We start from the raw sequence: 22,269 nt of genomic DNA, 5'->3' as shown, positions 1-22,269 counted from the left end.
GAAAAACAAAGGACTAGGCGAAAGCACTTGGGTAGGGACATTCAGCAACACAAGTATCAGCCGTACATTAGAAGAAAATCCACCGTCTCCGGTTGGGATCGTCAATATTTTATTTTTGACGCGCACCTCGTGCGAACCACATTTCCAGGGCAGGTGATCCAAACAGGCAGTTCGGAGAAATTTTAGTCCCGGCCATATGATAAACGTGAAACATGAGAACTAATGATGATTTTATGTTGCTTTTTGTTTACTGCCATAAATTTCACTCTCGCACACGTTTGTTCACCCCGATGGTCAGGGTCTTTCCTAATGAGGGCCACTGTTGTGAATTTATCCCCATTCATTACGACATCGTGTGTTTGTTCGTATGTTTGATTCAAGAACACATAAAACCCAAGCCGGATACCACGGACGCACTCATGTGCTACCATGTGCCCAAGACCAAAATTGTTTTAATTTGGAGATCGCAAGGGAGAATTGCATCAATAAGTTTGTTTTGAAGATATAAGACCAAATACTCAGCGAAGGAAGTTAGAATAAACTCAGTATTCGGAACCGAGACTTCATTTCCGTTATCACTCTTCATGTGCCTAGAAGTTTATTGTATCCTGTATCCGAATAGCCCCTGACATTCACACTTAATTCATTTAATAAAGCAGTCCTTCGTACGATGGGAGAAATCGCACTTCACTCTTCTTGGGTAGATATTGCTCCGACCAGTTTCCAAATAGGATGAAGTCAGGATAGCTTATACTAGTGTGACGAATTTTATTGGATGTGCGTTTGAGTAAAAATAGAGGCACAGTTTGATGAAGAACTGTCATCGTTGGTAGTGTGAGCAGATCCGAAAATATTGGTAGGTACTTCACCAAATATGTGGAGTTAATCTATGCTGAAAAGCCAAAAAGCACTGTGCAGCTGTCTCATCCTTATTGTAAATCATCAGCAGGATGAATTTCACGAAACTGAAGAGTTTCTAATCCGCGACTTCCCAGCCAGTAGTTCTCTACAAGCCGTGAGGGTTTCGTGGGGTGTGCACTGATTCTTGGCTTTTCAGGACGAAATTTCTACCGATACTGTCCTTCTCTACATAACTGCATAGGGTGCCACGCCGATCGACAAGTGGTCGCTTTAAAAGTGTTCGATAAATAAGCGCTGCCAATGTGTGGCTCTCGTGCGTTTACTGATGGTTGATCAGATGGCCCTTTATCTGTTTGCCGAGCCTGACAACTAGCTTGCTCCCAACCGAGGAGACTTTGTCAGTGCGCAGTTAAGTGGGTACCACTTCAATAGCTGTCTGCGTTTATGCGGTTGTTGGAAAGTATCTAGAATAACCTCGTGCGACTGGCTAGTTGGTATATGCCCTTCTTGTAATCTTATCGGCCCATTCACCATTTGCGCTGCGTTGTGGTCTGTGTGCCTCGTGTTCCACCGTCTTTTATTAGCTCGTCCGGAGGCGACGGTTCTCTCTCTCTCTGATTGATCCGCTCCCGATTTGCGTTGTATTGTGGTAAACAAAAACCAAAAGTCTACGGGATTAATTCGCTTTCCCAAAAATAGCATTGAAACAATAAATTAAAGAAAGATAGAGAACGATTCAACAAAGGGCGACATCAAACTGACCATTCAAGCAACACCTAATTGGCCAACACAAGAAATCCCAACATCTAACGGGGAAGGACAACCGGCCACTGCATCTCAAGAAGATGAGATTACGGCACAAACTAAGAATTGACAGATCAGACCGCAAGCAGAAATCGTCATAACTATCAGCCAACTTCAAACTAATACAAATTGGAAACAAACAAATCGGAAAGCGGACCTTAAGTCCTCAAAGAGACGATCCGGAAAACAGTGGAAGAGGGGGGTTTACAGACCATAAAAAGCCACAGATTCAAAATGGGCCAATAACAGTAGAAGAGAGATGTTGAGCACTCTCAGATAAATGCAGGTGGGTAAGGAGGAATTGTCACTCAACTTCGTACTGGCGATGTCTCCTCGATTGGGAATGAAGCTCTTGCAAGCTACCTGTAAAGCTTGGCGAGCAGATCAACGGCCATCAGATCAACCATGAAGTGAAAACACTTCTTGAAATAGTCATTGGTTTCCAAAGACTATTCAGGGTGGTGCGATATCCCTCACTGTGAAACCTACGCCCTAAATTACATTGCTACTAATGAGGAAACCGCAATGTGCCTACACTTTAACGGGCCATGCGTTGCTAGGAGCATCAAACTAAAGTCAGATAAGCCCTGAAATCTGTGTTTTCAACTGCTTAGCTGAGTTTGATTTCTGCAGCTAATTGATCTTTAGTTCAGACCAAATCAAGGAAGGTCCGACAGCTCTGTTGCAGATGTTACCTTCCATGTCGCTTGCAATTTTAATTGGACACACAAGTAGAACGGAGTGGTGCCTTTTTCAGGGGATTTCTAGGCGCTTTCTAAAGAAGGTTGTTTTGAGCCATGTAGAAGCTGAACTGTATACTCGGTTTCAATGGCGACTGGGTGTCACGAATTGCGTGAAATTTCTTCGTAACAGGTCAGACCGTCCTAGGGCCTTAGGAATAGTGCCGCGCCGCCTAAAAGCAAAACCGTTGGGTGTTGTGATACGCTAATACTCAGGGCGAAATAATCGGTACCAAGTGTGTTAGTTCAGGCTATCTGCCTGCTTAGTAGGTATCCCCATCCCAACTTCTGTCATAAGGTCAAGTGTATCGTTCAACGTTCCATTCTTGTTTACCTACAAACGTAGATTGCTTTATGATCACTGTTAGTAATTTTTTGAAATGCTGAGAGTTTCGTGTCACCCTCGTGTTTGGGTGAAGTGCCTACATTTTCAAAACAGAAGGATGCTAAATCTCGACTTACCGTACAAGACACTCATTGGGGTGATTCAAGCTTTCTGAATGTAGTCGGAGAAAGCGATCACCAAACAAACTCTTTCGGTATGATGACCTATCGATTATTTCCAGACTTTTCGAGTTGAATGAAGGAATAGGTGGTTGGTCACATCAAGATTCCCAAAACTTTCGAATTTGTCGTGGACATAGCAAGAGAAAAAAGACCGGTAACCGAAGAAAATATTCCCCGTGGTTGAAGTTGAAGGTGAAACTCGACCAAGTAGCTTGGGGCTAAGCAGATAAACCTGCCGATCAGACGGACGCAGGGACTCTTATGGTGCTGATTCATTCTCCAAATACACTAAAGACATTTTTTACCCGTTTATCGAAACTGAGGTCGAGAACGTAAATCGAATTTCCGTAACAACTGGAAACCCTCTTCAGACTAATCAGTTTCACTTTTGAGGTGATAATGGTGACAGAGCTGCTTTTGATCCCCAGATAGAGGCGTTCAAGTCGCAATCGTCCTCACCCAGACGCAACGCTAGTAAGCAGTTAATATGCACTTCCCTGTTGCGACTGTACCAACATGCTTTGCCTCTGTTCGTAAGATTACCAGGCGAGTTGGTTTAAAATGATTTTCTCTAGTCGCTTGCTTTATACGATCTTCCTTGCCACAAAAAAGCAACGGGGAAACCAAACACCTTGGGTGGGACCATTTTCTTTCATTTCTGTGTACCGCGTTGAGAAAGCTAATCGTCCAGGACCGAAAAGTTTCAAAACTGTCTCGGGACAAGGCGTACCCCCCAGACCAGATTTTGACCTTAATGAGTTTGATGACGTGCGTTGTTCCTAGCCAAACTGTTTTCCACTTCAGACAACAGCCTAACGGTGAACATTCATAATTCCTATCTACTTAATCAACCATCCTGGTAGAGAGTCACGGATTCGGCAGAAAACTCTGTTAGTCGACGGCCATCACATTTTCACTCCTGACATCGTGTAGTTGATAATCACTGTATCACTCATTAAAACAACAATCTGCGACTTGTTTGAGTGTAACCGTAAAGATACTGGCATTCCCATCTTGGAACTAAGGTGGTTAATAGTTCTTTTCTCCTGAACTTTTTAGTCAAGCTTCTGTGGTGAAAATATTCATTGAAGACAGGGTTGCAATGGGTCCCACTTAGATCCTCTGTAGGTAAATTTAAGATACGACGATTAATCATGCTCATTGCGTCTTCACAATTCGGTTCAACATCAAGCTACGGATGGCTAATTTTTTCTTGGTAATGACAATTTGAAGAGAATAGATAGGACCACACAGCATACGGGGCAAAAGGCCTGTACAGTTTATACTCACTTTGTTGCACTAAAAGTGGGAATCACTTGGAGGTTTGATAAAGAATTTATTCATTCGACCATGCACGATAGAAATTAAAAGTTGCCAATCGTTTTTCCGGAGGAGATACTCCGGAAGAGTCACACTCAAAACAGTGCAGTCGACGAAAAACATAGTTTCAATGAAGAGTCACTGATGCAATTTTAATTGGCAATTAATCACTTGAATCTATGTATATCCTAGCTAGTGTTCTATTACCAAACGGGATTGATCAGTAGCCTGTCTGATTAGCTCGAAAAAGCCAAACCGGCGATGAACTGTTAGAGTTTTCATCAGCATCTCAAGGTGTATCGTGCTGAGGAGAATATTCTGCCATCACAAATATCGTTGCGAATTCAAAGAAGAATACATTACATACATGGAAACGTCGAAATAAATCAGAAACACGAAAAAGCGATAATCACAAAAATCGCACTCAGTGAGAATTGGACAGTCAAGCGTTAACTCTAGCCCAAAATAGGAAGACGGGATATAGATGGTTGGGATGTCCCAGAGTCTGGTGGTCCTTGGGAAGTGGATAGAAGAGTTATGTGTGATGAATGGGGATTTTCACCTGGTTAAGATGACTAACAGCGAAGAGGCGAGTGATATGAACTATTGGCCTAGGGAGTGCACTAGATAGGGGTTCAGAAATCTTTCTGTCAAAACGGCTTGTCAAAGAAACTAGGATGTGTTCTTACCGTGATCTCCACGGGCATTTTCAGCAGCCTTTGGTAATTTTATCAACTGATTTTTGGGATATGGGGATTACCCTTATGAGATTCCCAACAACAAGCCGGTAATACAATGCGATTAGTGTTTTGATTCCCGTGTTATCAATAAGTACTTAAACCAAAGATGTTATCTCTTGGAATTCACTCAATTAACAAAGACATAAATATATCCTTCTGAAAGGTTGAGGTTGGCGACTAATGGCTAGTAAGCTTGCTTTGACATCAGTGATGTTAATTGCTCCCTGGTGTCTTCGAGATGGCCCTAGCACACGTGCGTGATACAGTGGCATCTACTGCTTACCAACTTTGGGCGTCTAAACCGACTAGCACATACAGCGTCAACTGTGCCTCATAACTAATTATAGCATCAGGCGTCAAGTATGCGCATCAACTCATTCTGAGTGGATTGAAAAAATGCACCTTTGCCCGTTTGAGGAAATAGCTGCTAAGGGCTATCGAGAAACTGCGACATAGTCACGCGGCACAGTGGTTTTACGTGTGCTTAAACACCACGTTAATGAGTGCCAAGTGCCATGCCATAAAAGGTCTCGGACCTAGGCCAGCAACCGGCACGCGAACTAATACCGACTTTTACAGCTGCTGACAAAATCAACCCTACTTTTCAGCCAAATGACAGACGCGGAAGGGTTTAGGTATTCTAATGGTTTTCCTCAGAATTCTTCACGTTGGTCTACCAAAAAACGAATTCCCTCCCGACAGTGGTGCGCGGGCTACTCACCGGTAGTCAGATGACAGAACAAGCAAAAAGGTTGTTAATAGTGTGAGATTTTGGTACTCTCATCAGATTTGGTTCTGTAGGCGAAGCCAACATATACTGAAAAGCACTGTTTCATCCTTATCAGTAGTGTGAATCTCGTGACCACTCTGCTAGCAGATTGAGCACATCCGGCCGACCACAAACGGCTGACTAACAGTATGACTGATTTGGACAGAACATAGCTCCACTCATCCTTCAGTCACAGAATCCATGCCCCATTGGTACTTGTTCGCTGAATTCTCGAGTGTGTGGAGATTTGGAAGTTTTCAATGGAAATGAAGCGAATCTGTGCTGAAAATCTAAGAAGCGCCACACAATTGTTTCATCTTTATTGGCAATCCTCTTGAGGACAAAAGTACAACATGTACGCCCAAGTTTTGTTGGATCAACGACGGGTCCACACATGCTGGATTATTCGAACGGGCGCGCCTGTTGCTGTCGACGTTTCCATATTGAAAGAATGTGTATGACAACCCACATTCAACGCACTAGATCAGTGTTCTACGTTAATGGTTAAAAAACAGAACTACAAAGAAATTGAGGAATCTTCATCATTTACATTTGCTACATCGCTGTTTTTCGTGTCATCATCATAATCAGAAAATGGCACCAGTGTTGACAGTGATGCTTCACTCTCGCATTTGGTAAAAGTAATCACGATTAAGAAATAAAAATGTCATTCCGGCTGATTAATGTTTTTTTCGTCAACTCTGTGACTCTCCAAACGATTGCTTTGCAATGAACCGAAAGGCCTGCTGACGCTTGGCTCACACTGCTGACTTACCACTGGAGGAGGTGAACATAAGTATCGGGAATGGAATCGGTTTCGACTTCTTGGTTCGTGTGACGGGCAGCCGTAATTTCCTTATGGGAGTTCGAAATACTGCTTGCAGCTTTCTTCGTCTCCATTTGAATAATTATCGCAGAAGCGATGACAGTCTACGCATGCATAGCATATACTTTGAGTTTGAACTATCCTCAGTAAAACAGAACACAGCAGTGTGCCTGTAAAGCGGCATCTTGTAACTCGTATACAATTCCTGCACCGAAGGTCTGCTTACTTTCAATTTTGCCTGAAATCTCAGTTTTTGTTTGGATATATCGGATAATGTATTTGTAACTGTTTTTACGTTATCACGTTGGTTGTTTGGAGCAAAATTGCAATTAAAACCAACCACGACAACCTCAAAGAAATTCTTGTGGATCCCTCCCCCATAAAAATACCAAGTCCCGACTTGACAAGCGTCGGGTCGATAGCTCGTGTGAGGCCTGTGAAGTTCCATAAAAAACTGAACACATCGCCACAACAGTAGCATACACATCCCTATAGACATGTACTACGCACTACGTACTGTCTAATTTGTTTCAACACGATTGCACTTCCCACCCACCTGCACAATCGCACAGAAGGTCACCCTTGATGCTACGGTAAAAATGGTGCTCGCTATGACTGACGAATCAATTCCAAAAAACTGACCAGTGGCTTGGTCCATTTAGCCGTAGTAGCGTGTAGTCTGCACAAGCACTTTACCTTCTCTTGTGAACTGCATTTGATCGCGTTGTAGTTTAGTCTTCTAGTTTGGCAATCAGACTGCGTAGCTTCTCATGCTGATTTTGCTCTAAGGAGTATTTCTTTGACGGGGACGAGATGGCCCAAGTGGTTAGAGCGAGAATTTACTGACCGGAAGGTTCGCAGTTCGAATCCGACCTCCGCCACTCGACTTCCCCTGTCTAGGCTTGGGCAACCTGGCAGTATCCCAGCCCTCGTGCTTCCTTCGGGTGACATGGCAGCTAGGCACCGAAAGCGGTGCTACAGCTGAACGCCTCTAAGGAGTATGAGACGAATCTCTTATTCCAAAGCGAACATGAACATTCAAGACTAGATGAGACGGACACGGGGTTAAAATTGGCTCAGGCAAGGAATGCTTTTTCTGGTTGTAGTCAGTGGAACACAGATAAACTAGTTTTTTAGTGCCTCATGTCACGCTAATGACGGAGTATAATGCTAACAAGAACTAATGGAAAATAAGGTCCACACAATATACTCCACATTATCACCTTCTGAAAGGGGTTTTTTCAGCATTGTGATCATATTTGGTAAGGCAGAATAGTGAAATTAACAAATGTGAGGCACTGGGGAAATTAAACTCAACAAAAGTAGTTCCATGTTTCTCGCACATATCCTATAGAAACTAGAACCCATATGTATTTAAATCCAATTCATGCTCAAGATTCGTTCGGCTGTAGCCTAACTACCATGCCACCAGAAGGAAGCACGAAAGCTGGGATACTGCCAGGTTGCCCAAGCCAAGACAGGGGAAGACGGCAGGCGGAGGTCGCAGTTCGAACCACGGAACTTCCAGTCAGTAAATTCACGTTCTAACCGCTGAGCTATCTCGTCCCCTAAAGTCGGCTCAATATTATCGAGAACAAACTGTTGTGTGCAGACTTCATTCCAAAGTACGGCATGCAGGCCGATCACAGACTTACACGGCGCATAGCAGCCGGTTGCAGTCTGGACTGATGGATTAGTGCGCTCATGATCAGATCCCTAGTAGGATAAAAAGGGGTTGGTTTTCTGAAGTCCTAATAGCTTTCACTTGTCGCTTCTGAACGTTACTGATCATGTCGGTATTTACCAAAACTTTCCATGGACTTGTTGATTGGTATGAAAAGCAACCATCTGGCTCGAGAAATACCCTCATTTGCAAATCGATTTGGTTTTCACGAGAGACTGCTGAATCTCCCGTTTATGACATTCTGCAACCGAATGTGCTGCACACAAGCCCCCTCATGATTCGGTTGGCACGATATTCGAGATATTGCAGTATATTTTCATAAAGGAAACTACTCACAAGGTTGCTGAAAACTCTTCGACAGCCCAGTTTTCTTTATGAAAATATACTGCGATATCTCGAATGTCGTGCCAAATGAAACATGAGGCGGCCTGTGTGTAGCACATTCAGTTGAAGAATATCATAAACGAGAAATTCAATTGAGTCTCTCGTGAAAACCAAATTGATTTGCAAATGAGTGTATTTCTCGAAAGTCCAATTTGGGTTCAACTAGATCATAAGGTTGACGGAAACTCGGGGACTGCACCTACCGGATGAGCCCCAAGAAGGGCGAAACCGGTAGTGGGCTATCGAAGAGCTTTCAGCAACCTTGTGAGCAGTTTCCTTTACAACCATGTGGCTCTTCGCTATGAATATTCAACGGATGGCAAGTGTAGACAATGGACAACAGTTTTGGTGAGCACTTTGAAAAGTGAGACTCGTTATGGAGACATCGACGTCTGATGCAGCAGAAAAGAAACCACCAACTCTAACATCAGACCGATTGTCCAGTGCTCGATTTTCATGTTTCCGTCGAGAAGTTACAACAACCAATGCGCACTTCTCAGAAGCTGCAAGGAGAGGGGGAAATTTCCGGGCCAAAAGCATCTAAGGATGAAAAATCTAGGGCAGCGTATCTCCGGAACCAACGTAATATTTTGACAGCTTACATGAGATATCAAATTTTCTGAGTGACATTACATTGGTGTCCCATTTATAGTGTATTCTAACAGAAACTCAGCGCAGGCAACGAAATGTTAAATCCGAAGTGACTAACTTCAACAGACACCGACTTGGTGGCCTGCCTTTTTCTTTTAATGTATCCGAACACGGTGTACTCGACGCAGTCACGTGTTTCGAATAACTCGAGTATTAGCCATCCAACCCATAGCCAGACCATAATCCTATTGAAAATTTCTGGATCATGGCTGCATGACAGGTCTAATTGCCAACTGTGCTTTCAATATTGCTGAAGAGGACGAGACGATCATACCGGTCTTCGAATTAATATCCTTGAGAGTATTCCTCGAAAAACTCCCTATCCCGAGTGCGTGATTGGTTGGCTTTTTAAGGATTTCGCACCATCCAGGTAGATCACGTACTGTATTCTGAGGAGAGAATATACATCCAGTGGTAGCGAGGAGCTGCTTAGCTTCTTTCCACATCTGAGGTGTTGGTATCAAGAAGCACCCGAAATGCACTAGACAAATAGAGTGGCTTCCAAAAGGTCACCTGCGCCATAAGCGTTACTATAGTCTACCATTTTAATTTCACAACAGAAATGACGAAGCTGATCTACGACCCCTTCCTGTATTACAACACAGAAAACAGAAAACACGTTTTTCAAGAAAAACAATATATATACGATCTTCCTCTAAAAATGAAAGACCAATTACACAGCCAGTAACTGTAAGGAATTGACCAGACGTAGAAAACAAGAACGGATTGAGCGGAACGTGTCCTTAGCGCTGTGAAAATTCGACAAAAAACAACTGATGGACGGAACAAATGCATTGCTTCAGGGCAAAAATTATGTGGAAGTTAGGGAACGTGTTGAGAGGGACCCAGACAAGTTGTGGCTGATGTCGATTCGATTGATAAAGTGAGAAGGGGTTATATTTTCCGCACTTCATCTTCCAATGTATACATTTTCAATTTCAGATTTTTCAGTTCACTCATGAGGCGAATCGACTTGGCAGTTGAAGCTCTAACTTGTCGGAGAAAGACAATATCCATATCTTGTGACGGCATTGCCGGGTGTCCATCATTGTTGTAGTCGTCGAGGGAGAGCTACAATTGTAGCGGGAAATAAATAAAGGAGACAGATTACGGTAGACCTCCCCGCTCAATGTACGCAGCGAATAAACCTGTTTCGATAGACTAAGTGGAACAGTCAGCTTCTGCCTAAAAGTGACGATTACACTGATGGATGGAACGTGCTTTGCGCCTTTGTTGTATTATCTTAAATGATATCCATGCCAAGCTCGGCGAACAGATCAACAGCCACCTGATCAATTACCAACCAATACACCCGAGCTACCAACATTCCAAAACATTACCAACAACTTCGGGCGTTCCACGCTCAAAACAGCTCGTCGATGGGAGACTTTCGCCTGCCGACAAGCCTCCACGCGACAACAGCTACGTTTTCTCCACGAGTGCTTGCGAAGTCACATTCTACCACGTAGCGTAACCTATAGACCTCCGATCAATCACCCCCAGGCCTGGGCGCTAGCAAGAAGCAACGGTAGACGGATGGTTAGACTCATGATAACGGATGCACATAACCGCATTAGGAAGTATGCGCGGATCGCCACAGAAGAAAGGGACACGTGTTTGAGAACGATAGGACCAGCTCTACTACAAGAACTCAGTATAGCCATCGAACGAAGAGTTATGTCCGCTGCGGAAAAGAAGCGAATTATTCTAGAAACCAAGTTTTCAAGACTGGTCAGAAACAACAAAAATGGTACCATCACCACCAACAACGAGACGTGGATCAAGAACCTCTCTAGCAAACGACTGACTGCTCAAGAACAGGATGTTCTTGTTAAAGGACTAAACTTCAATTTCAAAGATGCCACCAATCTAGAGTTCTTGGCCAGCCTAGAGGCAGCTATGAAATCCGCCGAACTGGATGAGAATGCTCAACAACAACTCCGTCAAACTGTGGTACCGGCCATCACACGAAACAAAACTCTCAACCTTCTCTCAAACAAGGAAAGGGAAGCATTAGAAAATTTGAAGAAAGATGAAACCATCATCATTCTACCTGCGGACAAAGGACGGATGACCGTTATCATGGACAAATCGGACTACGTAGACAAAGCAAAAGCTCTGCTCAACGACACTACCACGTATCGCCGTCTGGAGGATGATCAAACTAAAAAACTTGCGAACAAAATCAACAAGAGCCTGAAGCGACTGAAGGACCTCCAAAAGATCACAACCGAAGAATATTGGCGAATGAGAGCCAGAGAATCCAATACCCCACGCTTCTACGGACTCCCGAAAGTACACAAGGAGACCACACCACTAAGGCCAATTGTGTCACTCCCAGGCACACCAACCTACAACCTTGCAAAGGAACTATGGAGAAAGGTCAAGTATCTCATCAATGAATCGCAACACTCAATCAAAAACGCACAACAGTTCTTGGATAAACTAAAGAATGTGACAATAGAAGAGGACGAAACAATGGTCTCATTTGATGTCAGCTCACTGTTCACATCAGTGGACCTTCACTCGGCAAAGACAACAGTCGCTGAACTACTGGACAGTCATGGACCTCCCAGTGGACCTCTAAGGAAGGAAGACATATGTGAATTGCTCAGCCTCTGTTTGACCACGTACTTCGAATTCAACGGTGAATACTACGAACAATTGAAAGGAGCACCAATGGGTTCCCCAATTTCAGGGTTCATCGCCGAGATCGCAATGCAAAAACTGGAGAGGACCGTGTTGCCGGACATCAACCCGAAGCTTTGGGTACGTTATGTAGACGACACTTTTGTCATCATCAAGAAGAGAGAACTACAACGAGCAATCCAATTGATAAACAGTGTCTCCGATGACATCAAGTTCACGATGGAAGAAGAAAACAACAACAAGCTGGCGGTTTTAGATGTCCTCGTCACAAGGTTGCCGAACGGACAAATGCAAACGGAAGTCTACAGAAAAGCTACGCACACGGATCAAATTCTGAGCTACCACAGCAACCACCCAAACTGCCACAAAGAGAGCTGCATCCGGACACTATTCAAGCGAATTGAAACACACTGCAACACAGTAGAATCTAAAGTAAAAGAAGAGAAACGCCTATACAGAATGTTTCAAAGGAACGGTTACCCAAGGAATTTCGTCTGGAGATCTCTGAGAAAATGCAATTCAACCAACGCGACAACCAGAAACACAAGCAAAACAATCACATTACCATATATCAAAAACATTTCGGAGATGACCGCCAGGATATTACAACAGCATGCCATAAAAGTGGCCCACAGACCGACTGACACGCTGCGAAGAGTACTATCAAAACCAAAGGGGACACTTAATGCAATGGAAAAGACAAATGTAATCTACAAAATTCAATGCAATGATTGTGAAAAACACTACGTGGGACAAACAGGGAGGAAACTGTCAACCAGAATCACCGAACATAAGCTCGCCACCAAGAGACATGACCAACTCTCTCTCATCTCTGCACACGAAGATGGGGAAGGACACCACTTCGATTGGAATAACATCAGAATACTGGGCCAAGCAAGAACAAAGAAAGAACGCGAGTTCATGGAGGCGTGGTACTCCACTGGTGGAGCAATAAACAGGCACATTGAGATTGATCCTGCCTACCAGCCTCTGAGGACAAAGGAAATCCAGAACCACAGAACCCGAGGCCGGACAAGGACTCAAAGAAGAAATCAATAGAACAGCAGGCTACTAAAAATAGGAGGCACGCCACAAACCAACAGAGAAGCCGACCACGACGCAATACAGATCAAGAACGGGCCAATCAGAATCCAGGTTACAGCGCAAAGGCTGCTCTTTGTAGACTATATAAACGCAGGCACGAAGAGAGGAACTACCCAACCAACAGCGCACTGAAGATGTCTCCTCGAATGGTGACGAAACGTTTGCAAATCAATTGCCAAGCTCGGCGAACAGATCAACAGCCACCTGATCAATTACCAACAGATATCCAACTCCAGATGAGCATCTCTGGCGACGTCAGTCTGTATGCGGTTTTATCCACGGGAGTTCGAATTTTACAGTCAGTAAAAAACATCTGATGCAATCCACAGTCAGGCATCACTACACTTGAGAAAAGTAAGATATGTGGACAAGTACCACGCCTGTCCAACTGTCAGGAAGTAAAAACAGGCATCAGTCTTTGGGAGATAAATGGCTGCAACCGGTAGACGGAATGGAAATCTAACACAGATAATAAAAGCACCAGCTGCTGAATTAATGAGTAATAATCCGTAACATTAGTCCTAATTTCACCAAAAATGATTTCCAGGCTCTCAATGGAGATGCACCCATATTGGGGCTTTGTGCTGTGGAGATCCAAAAGAGACAGGTACACTTTCTAGGTTTCCCTAATCTCGCACTGCATGAAATAAGCGAACGGCTAATCGGATATAGGTTAAATTTGCTAGTCCCCAAAACTGAAGCTTTCTGGACATAACACCATCGTTGCTATACTGCTGACTAGTTCCACAGAAAATACGTCCCATAGTTGTGAAAATTCGGAGGCTGTTCCAAACGAAAACAAATTTTGGGGAAGTATGGAACACGCAAAAAAGTAGAACTTAGATGTAGTCAATGGCCCACGTCACACACAGATGAAACTGATGTTAATCTAGAAGAGGCTCGAACCCGACCTCTGTCTCTCGAATTTCCCTATCTAGGCTTGGGCAATCTGGCAGTATCCTAGCCCTCGTGCTTGGTAAGGCACTGAAAGAGTGCCGCAGCTGAACGATAAACTAGGGTGATAAACCATTAAAATCCAGAAGCAGTTCCCTAATCGAATAGCTCTGATATGGGCACATTAATACACCGGCTCACCTGATCGTGAATAGGAAGAACACAAATTCCTGGTTCCATTAGTGATTTCACCACCTGTAGATAAGAAGCCTGTCTCCCGGCTAAGTCAAATCATTCAGCTGCAGCATCTTGGTGCACATATGCGGGTTCAAATACAATTCTCAGAAAAGTGTCTTCTCTTCTAGAGGGATCATATCTAGTCCCGCCAACTTTACCAGCAAAACATCAGCCCCCTGGAGGGCAGCGGAAAATGCTGGCACTTTGACTCTTGTACCCTAAACAAAAAGCACAATTTTTTCGGAACATGGGAAATCAGAATGGTACTGGGTAAGGTAATGGAGGTCTGTTTACCTGTGGTAAGCAAGGATGTTCAACATTCACGTTTAGCTGGGTACTCTCAATGCGAATTTCTGATGCTGCCCCATTAGCTTGGTAGCTGACGTTTCTGTACATGCTTTGTGCGTAACACGGCAAATAATGATGTACCAAAGAGCGTTGGCCTAACCGTAGTTAGTCCAGATTTTCGATTTGAAGCTGTGAAATCTCATAAGTATCATGAATTTATCCACTCAATGAAGGCTCAGTCCAGTGGCCAATAATACACTTGAATAACTTAGGTTCATAGACGAGCACGTCATGATAAATAAGGTATAACGTTTCATAGAAACTGAAATGTCGATCGTTTGGTTCAATCAAAGAGACTTCAAAAGACATATCTTTGTTAAATTCAAACTGTTATCAATGTAATGATTAAAATATCGTCGAAAATTAATGAAGCCACAGAACCTGTAGCTTCTTGAGGGCACTTCCGTGCGCCTTATTTCAAACATCTTTGAATCGCATTAGATGTCGACAAAATAGGCTGGTTTCAACCAGTTTTGAAAACACCGACCGAGTATTTTAAACGGGAAATATGACTACGGTATGCAAATGAATCTCACAACGGTTAGACTGCGTTCGAATACAGGAGTGTGACATAAGCGTCAACACTGGTTTACTCAAGAACCTACATCTATTAACTTGTCGCGAACAACGAGAGTTCACCAGCCTCTTGTACTGACAAAAATTCATCGGAGTGGTACCACAAGCAAGGTGTTCTTGGACAGAAATGAGGTTTCCCTTGAGCTAGCTCTTACAATAAGAGCGTTAGCCCTAAATGTTATTCGGTACTAGGAAATAAAAAGGCTTATTAAAACACACCGCGAACCCCACCAGAAGCAGAGGGAGAAGACTCAATTCGCACAGCACTGGAGCACACAGCTCCAGTACGGCCGGTTTGTGAAAACACAATACCCTTACCTGCAAAAGTTGCTTTTCCACTCCTTTAAGCTTCTTCCGCAACATGTCGATGTCTGTCCTATGTCCCTGCATTTCAAACCGACGCCGCCGTTCCAACTCACGACAACGATTAGACATTAGGCGCCAACGCTGTGTCAACTTTTCCGACTGTTGCTTCATAGTATCTTTCAACATAGCGACCTCCTCACGACTACGGACAAGTTCCCCCTCCAGTTCGAGTATCTAGATAATCAGGGCGATAACATTGTTTCACAAGCGTGTCGATGATACACATGCATTCGCAATGAATTGGTCCATGAGTAAGTCTATTTTCGACGAACTGGAATTGTTTATCTGGTTTGCACAACTTATGTGTGATAAGGTGACAGAGGTTATTGGGTGAAACTGCACAGTCATCAAGTGGCAGCCAAATGCGAAGTGCATGGACGCTAGTTCAGGTGATGAATTTCCGAAGCACGGCGCATGGATCCTTAGTGTTAATAACGATTTGTTATTTGTGAATGTTGCTACCTTTCCAATCAGTCTTCACACTGATAAGACAATCAACCCTTATGTAGAAAACCTTCGGGGGAACCAAGGCTTCTTGTTCGCGGAAGTGTTTCCTGCTGGGAGACGTGATCAATGAGAACCGTATAACACACCTTATAAACAACAAGTCCCTTTGACTCATTTCATAGAGACGATCGGTGAGTTGTTAACGTTCCATTTAGTTTGGTCAGCAGCCCTGATTGGGTTTACTCAGCCAACCTTGTATGCGCACGATACACAACATTTGCCCACTCGGAACAAAACCTGTCGCTGACCTTTACTCGACCTTACTCGACTTTCTGAACATTGTTAATAAGCCGTACAGACAATCAACCTTTTTGGCACACATGAGAGTGTTCTGTCCTATTGTGATATGGAATGACTGAAAATATTGGACAATGGCAGTCTAGGAAACTACGTGCTGGAAGATTCTATTCGGACCAGCTGTTTTGTCTCGTTCAGTCCACGCCTATTCCATTGATTTTTTGCACCAAGCTTACACGGATCAGCAGAATACACACTGTCCGAATCCTGCCCAGTCATGAATAATCGATGGCTGGCAACTAAAGGATAGAAAAAACGGGATCCCTAAGTGAAAGACATCTGTGAGTTCCCTAAAGGATTCTCAGCGGAATTCTCGTAAGAATTAGGGAACCGAATCACACAAGGAACAATAAACACAGTCTTAGCAGTTCAAATCAGGTTGTTTCGTCGATTATCTATCTATCATTGGTTCGTGAACGATTTCATTTTGCTAACGCGCCGGTGCAGTGATGCATATTTGAGAGGCAGAACAATGGATGAACAATAAGCATGCTTCAAACCGAACCCATTTGTCCCAGGCTATTGTTATCGCGTGGTCACATCAAGGCATCTTTCGTGAACGATCATCAGAGGAATCGAAACACGACAACCATTTTTGTCTGTTTGTGTGTGTATTTGCAGACCGGAATCAACGTGCGAGGTAAGATATTTGCTTTTTACCAAACGCAGTTCTCCAGATTTCCGATGGCTTGTCCATCAGCAAAGCGATCGAACTAACTGATGAATGGAGAAGACAATAGCCGTATTAACTGGATTATCGCCACCAAGCTCATCTCGGCCAGTTACCACGTACGTGGAGGACTGCTTTTTTGAGAAAGGAGGCTATCCGAACGAAAACAGGTGGTTCGTTAGTCCAAGCCATTAGATAGTACATCTGTAATGTGCCTCAGAGAAGAAAGTGGAGGATGGTAGGATACCCAGATTGTTGTGGTGCGTGAGAGTTGAATCACAAAAACTAAGCATGTTCGACCCACATATGACTCAACCGCCACCACACCGAAGGCAGTCCAATAACTTGCACAATTTCGCAGCATACATCGAATTCGCAACCGCCAATAGCTGACTTCAAAGATTCAAGTTAGGTCAGAGAATTTGTGATCAACTATTACGAGAAGGAAGTAACTGTCAACAATGTGAGCTCCTGAATGGAAGGACTACAATCCACTCATCTGGAACTTTTAACTGGTGATCTGTTTCGAACGACCTGTTTTTCGAACGACGTTAAGCATATGCTAAACAACGAGAATAATTCTGAATGAAGGCCCTCAGGACTTGGAGAAGTCATCATAACAGACACAGTTATAGAACATGGAACTGCCAGTAACGTAGTTTGAGTTAGAGTTAAAATATAAAACTCTACTTATTAATAAAAAATCAAATTCATTCACCATATGCTTGCGATTTGTTGTGTCAAGTAAGCTCAGACGAGTGCGCTGATTGCTGTTGAAGATTTGTCTATAAAACCACAAAATTCATGAAAGACAGACATCCCGACTTGCAAGTATTTTGCTTCCCTAACGGATACCCTGCTGCGTACACTTCCGCGAAAAGATAGGGAAGCAAGGAATATCTTGCATACGTGAAATAAGAGCATATTTTGAGTGAAACTACTCATAAGGTTGCTGAAAACTGACCGACAGCCTACGACCGTATTCTCTTCTCTTAGGACTCACCAGGTGGGCGCGGTCCCCGAATTTCCGTCGATCTTATGTTCTACTTGAGCCCAAATCGTACGAAATTCGCGAACTACACATGACACAGCTTTTCACCAGCACATTTAGTTGGAGGATACCATGAACGAGACCTCTACTTAAATTTCAGTTAAGGCTCCCAAAAGGACCAAAGCCTTTTGCAAATTAGTGTTAATCTTCACAAAAATCGGTCCTATTTACCAGTGGTCCAATGCACCTATTTGGTTTCTCAAGTGAATCCCAGTTGATTCTCTTTGTGCAGCGCATTCAGCTGAAGGGGATAAAACGAAAAATTGACCTGGGATTCAGCTGAGTCTCCCGTAAAGACCAAATTGGTGAGCAACTGAGCGTATCAGAGCATATCTTGCTTGAGCAACATGGAGGTTGAACTGTAAATGTGGACGCACGGAGTAGCCAAGCCAGCTACTAATTTCCGTCCCAGATAACTTGACTCAAGACTCAAAATTATAAATCATTTTTTATCAATCGGCAAAGAAGCCCCGAGCGATCCTTATTTTCGAGTTTTCCATTGTTTGCCAGCAATGACCACAACAAAATACCCCAACCTCTACATAAGGTGTGGTAGCTGTTCATATTGTCGATTCAATAAAGGAGAGAAGGAACTTGTATCGGTTCTGATTTGTTAACGCCCAACTCAACGAGGAAACCTCTGAAACAGACTTTGAAACGCACAACTTGCCCGTTCAAGATATTTCGCGCTCAACTTCTGTTGCGACCTAAGCTGGTTCTCCAAGCTTGCAGATGTTCCACCTTGAAGCTCACCAGCCGATGAATTAGGAACCCCAGCCAAAGTGCACAATTCTCGACTCTGTGTCCTCGTTGCTGGTGTTAACTGCTTCGATCTCACGAAGTGCGGGGAGCCATGGTGAACACCTACATCTAGAGGTAAAAAAGGCAATACGGAGATACTAGTATAGTGACAGAAGAGTGAGGATTGCAGCCTATTGGGCTGTAACTCAACCTCTACAAGCTGCCTCATCGGTACTATGTGGACGTCGGCAACGTTTCCTCACCAAAATGTCGGAGTATAGAACCCAGTATGAAAAATATTTGAGGGTTAGCAATGATTAGACTGAGTTCCGGCCACTTCACATCCTCCGCCGGTCATGAGTGTGCAATTTGGTTGTGCAAATTTCAAACGGAGTACATCGCATTCTCTTCACCTATAGAACAACCCTTCGACAGCTGAAACAGTAAAGATACCCGAGCAGAAACAGCAATATGATCCTCCATCCGGAAGTCCTGAGATGGACTGCTGGATGTTCGTTCAATGATGGAATACAACACACAAGAAATAAATTTCCGATGTAGATCTGTTTTTCTATTTTACGGATTCTCTTGACCTTGTACGTCGGTTCTCCAACAAGGAATCTATCCTATCCATATGTGCCAATTTCGCGTCATAACGAACGGTCAAGAAAAATAAGCTTTCCTACCAGCATTGGTCTTTCATCACAACCAGCCTCCCAATAAGACCGAATCCTCAAACTAAACCTACATAGACGCACTACTCTTAAGGTTGGTGACAACCGGTTTCGCTCTTCTTGGCGCTCATCAGGTAGGCGCACTCCCCGAGTTTCCGTCAATCAACCGTTCTACTTAAGCCCAAATGGGACTGATGGTAACAAATTCGATCATTTGCAAATCAATATCTTTTTTTCACGGAAGACTCAAACTTATGATGTTGTTAAGTACCGTAATGAGAATATTAGATCAATGTCCTAGGAAAATCTCGGTTGAAGGAACCATTTATTGCCACCATACTCAGTGTTGCTATTCGTCCAAACGTACCGCTTGTCTCGCGGTGGCATTTCACGTTATTCAGAATATCAACAGATGCTAAATGCTACGCTGCCTTCGTTGACCGAAGACCGATTGGCCGTTCACTGACTGCGATAGAAAAATCAACCAGAATCCTTGCTTTAGATCACCATTATGTTCAGAGCCGTATTCCATCAGGGAAGTTGTGCTACTACTTTGCATTTTCAACCAATCGTTTCGACTGAAAAACCCATCTGCTATTCTGTAGCCGAAAAGAGCCATACCTGCTTGGCACAGACGATAAATAATATCCTCGTCGGATGGAGAGATCGAGAGGACCACTGTAAGGACACATACAGTGAATAAACGACCAAAATTTAGCATTCCTCTAACTCGGCAATAGTTGGAGAAGTAGCGAAATAAATCAGTCGGTGATACTTGGAGAGACATTTGCAATCAATACGGCGAAAACGAATAAATAAGCGTTGGAGCTGAATCTGTCACAAAGCGATGCTCTCATTAATCACGGGAGAATGTCCACCTGGCGATAGTCCTGAGACATTTGTTACTTATGTATTGGCCACAGAAACTTCAAAAGACAGCAAAATACTCGCGTATACGTACAAGAGAACCTGATTTTCTCGTCTCGTGAACTAAAGATGGTTGTCTTCTCGCCATCTAAGTGTGTGATAGGCAGCTATCACCGTTTAGTCAATATCTAAATAAAGTTGTCCTACGGTGGGCCATATTAACTACAGCTCAATATCGCACGTACATAACTGCGTAAAAAGTCACTCAAGATGAAGATATGCAGAAAGAAAACACTTTGAACTACGGAACGATTCTCCAGCAACAACCATACTACTATTGACACAAATGCAGTCAAACTTTACAACGGTGGTTTAAATCTTGGCCGGGTTTCCTCATGCACAAAAGCTCGGTTGAGCTGAGGCTCATACGGTCTATGTCATCTGGCTATTTTTGTCCGCGGAGAATGTTCAAATGCAAACAAATGTACACAATGTTTGCTATTTGAATTTGCGTGGCCTTGTTTGACTGTCGCCACGGGAACGCCACAGACGGTAACATGTTGCTAAGCCCAGACAGTTGTATTTTCGTAAACAAACAAGACAGCGAATTTGAAAGACAAATAAGAGATTTGAAGATAATTCAAAGACGACAGTGTGTGTTGGGACGAGTTGCCCATGGATTTCGGTACAGTTCTCAAGCCAACACGGGATGCAGTTGTGTTAGACAGAATAGTCAGTTTGTTGTGGACAAGAAATCGAATCCAAACAAAATTGTCGGTCCCTCAACAACAGTCCATTTTGAATTTGGTACGGCATCCAACGTCCTCTGGACGGACTGACACGAGCAAAATCCAATGGACTGTCTTCCTCTGAACAGATTAACAGGTTCCACCGCATTTAGTTGGATGGTAAGGCATCGTGCACTTACACGGTGGGTCATTTATAATATCAGGAAGCCCTCCAGAAAAGTACATTAGGTCCAAAGTGACAAAATGCTTCAAACGAGTTATGGTTGCATGCGGTCATTCTTCAGTTTTTCACTTCCTCTACTTACCTTAATGACAGAACAGCAAATCGGTCTAAGTATACGGAGTGGCGAACTAACTAAGACTTCTATAGTTACTGTGATGATACCTCCGTTAACTGCTATGAACTGCATACCAGCTGTTTCAGTACTAGTGAAACAGTCGTTCACGCACTGGTCCGCCATAGTGAATCATTATCCTGTGGTACCTACAATCAGCTTCATTTAATGAAAGTTCTGCGCCTGTAACTTGATATTCTCTAAATGGGCAGTCAGATTCAAGCTTTGGATAACTGCCGGAGTCCTGTCACATCGCAGTTTTGAGTGATGATATTCAAGCTGTAAGAAAACATCAAAGTCCGTAACAGAAAATAAGCCTAACGTTGATGTGACCAGCCGTGCATTGGACACCGGTAAGTAGAACCGAATTTTGTGAAGATTAACACTAATTTGCCTTTCGAGAGCCTCAACTGAAATTCAGGTAGAGCTCTCGTTCATGGTATCCTCCAACTGAATGTTTCGGAGAAAAGCCATCGCATTTGGAATGACATTTCATGTATCGAGTTAATCTTTATCCACAAGACATTACTCATAAGGTCGACGAAAGGTGCAGTCCACTTCTGGCTTCGTCCTTCTTAAAGCCTACTGGGTAAGGCTAGTCCCAGAATTCCCATCAACTCTGCTTCACGTTTGAAATTAATCTGCAAACGAGTGTTTAGTTTCACCATGCGTACAATGTGGTGGCCAAGTACGATATAAGATTGATAGAAAGTGGGAGAATACACCTATCCGACCAGCCCCAGATGGGCGAAACCGGAAGGTCGTTGGAAAGCGTTGGGCGGCGAGCTGAACCACCTCCTCGTGGTGCCGACCGGGTAGCCTGGACGTCAGTCTGGGTGAGCTAAGAGTTCAGCAACTCCAGACAGGGCCAACCACCCCGTTTGGTTTCAATGTGCTGGTTACTTTCGACAATGTATA

At 43.6% G+C, this 22,269-nt stretch overlaps 1 protein-coding gene across 1 annotated transcript in view; it reads right to left on the bottom strand.

Annotated features, from left to right (window-relative positions):
- Positions 1 to 9,945: 9,945 nt before the first annotated feature.
- T265_04290 (hypothetical protein) overlaps positions 9,946 to 22,269 on the bottom strand; it is a gene marked incomplete at both ends in the record, with an annotated part of 28,344 nt that continues 16,020 nt past the window's right edge. Inside the window, 3 exons of the mRNA XM_009168989.1 lie at positions 9,946 to 10,357; positions 15,413 to 15,634; positions 18,758 to 18,855. Coding sequence (XP_009167253.1) covers positions 10,181 to 10,357; positions 15,413 to 15,634; positions 18,758 to 18,855 — 497 coding nt within the window. The remainder of the gene's footprint in view (positions 10,358 to 15,412; positions 15,635 to 18,757; positions 18,856 to 22,269) is intronic.

The sequence above is a fragment of the Opisthorchis viverrini genome (genome assembly GCF_000715545.1).
Source record: "Opisthorchis viverrini unplaced genomic scaffold opera_v5_69, whole genome shotgun sequence".
Taxonomy (NCBI): domain Eukaryota; kingdom Metazoa; phylum Platyhelminthes; class Trematoda; order Opisthorchiida; family Opisthorchiidae; genus Opisthorchis; species Opisthorchis viverrini.
The sequence above is the reverse complement of the archived record's forward strand: the minus strand, read 5'-3'. Positions and strand labels throughout refer to the sequence as shown.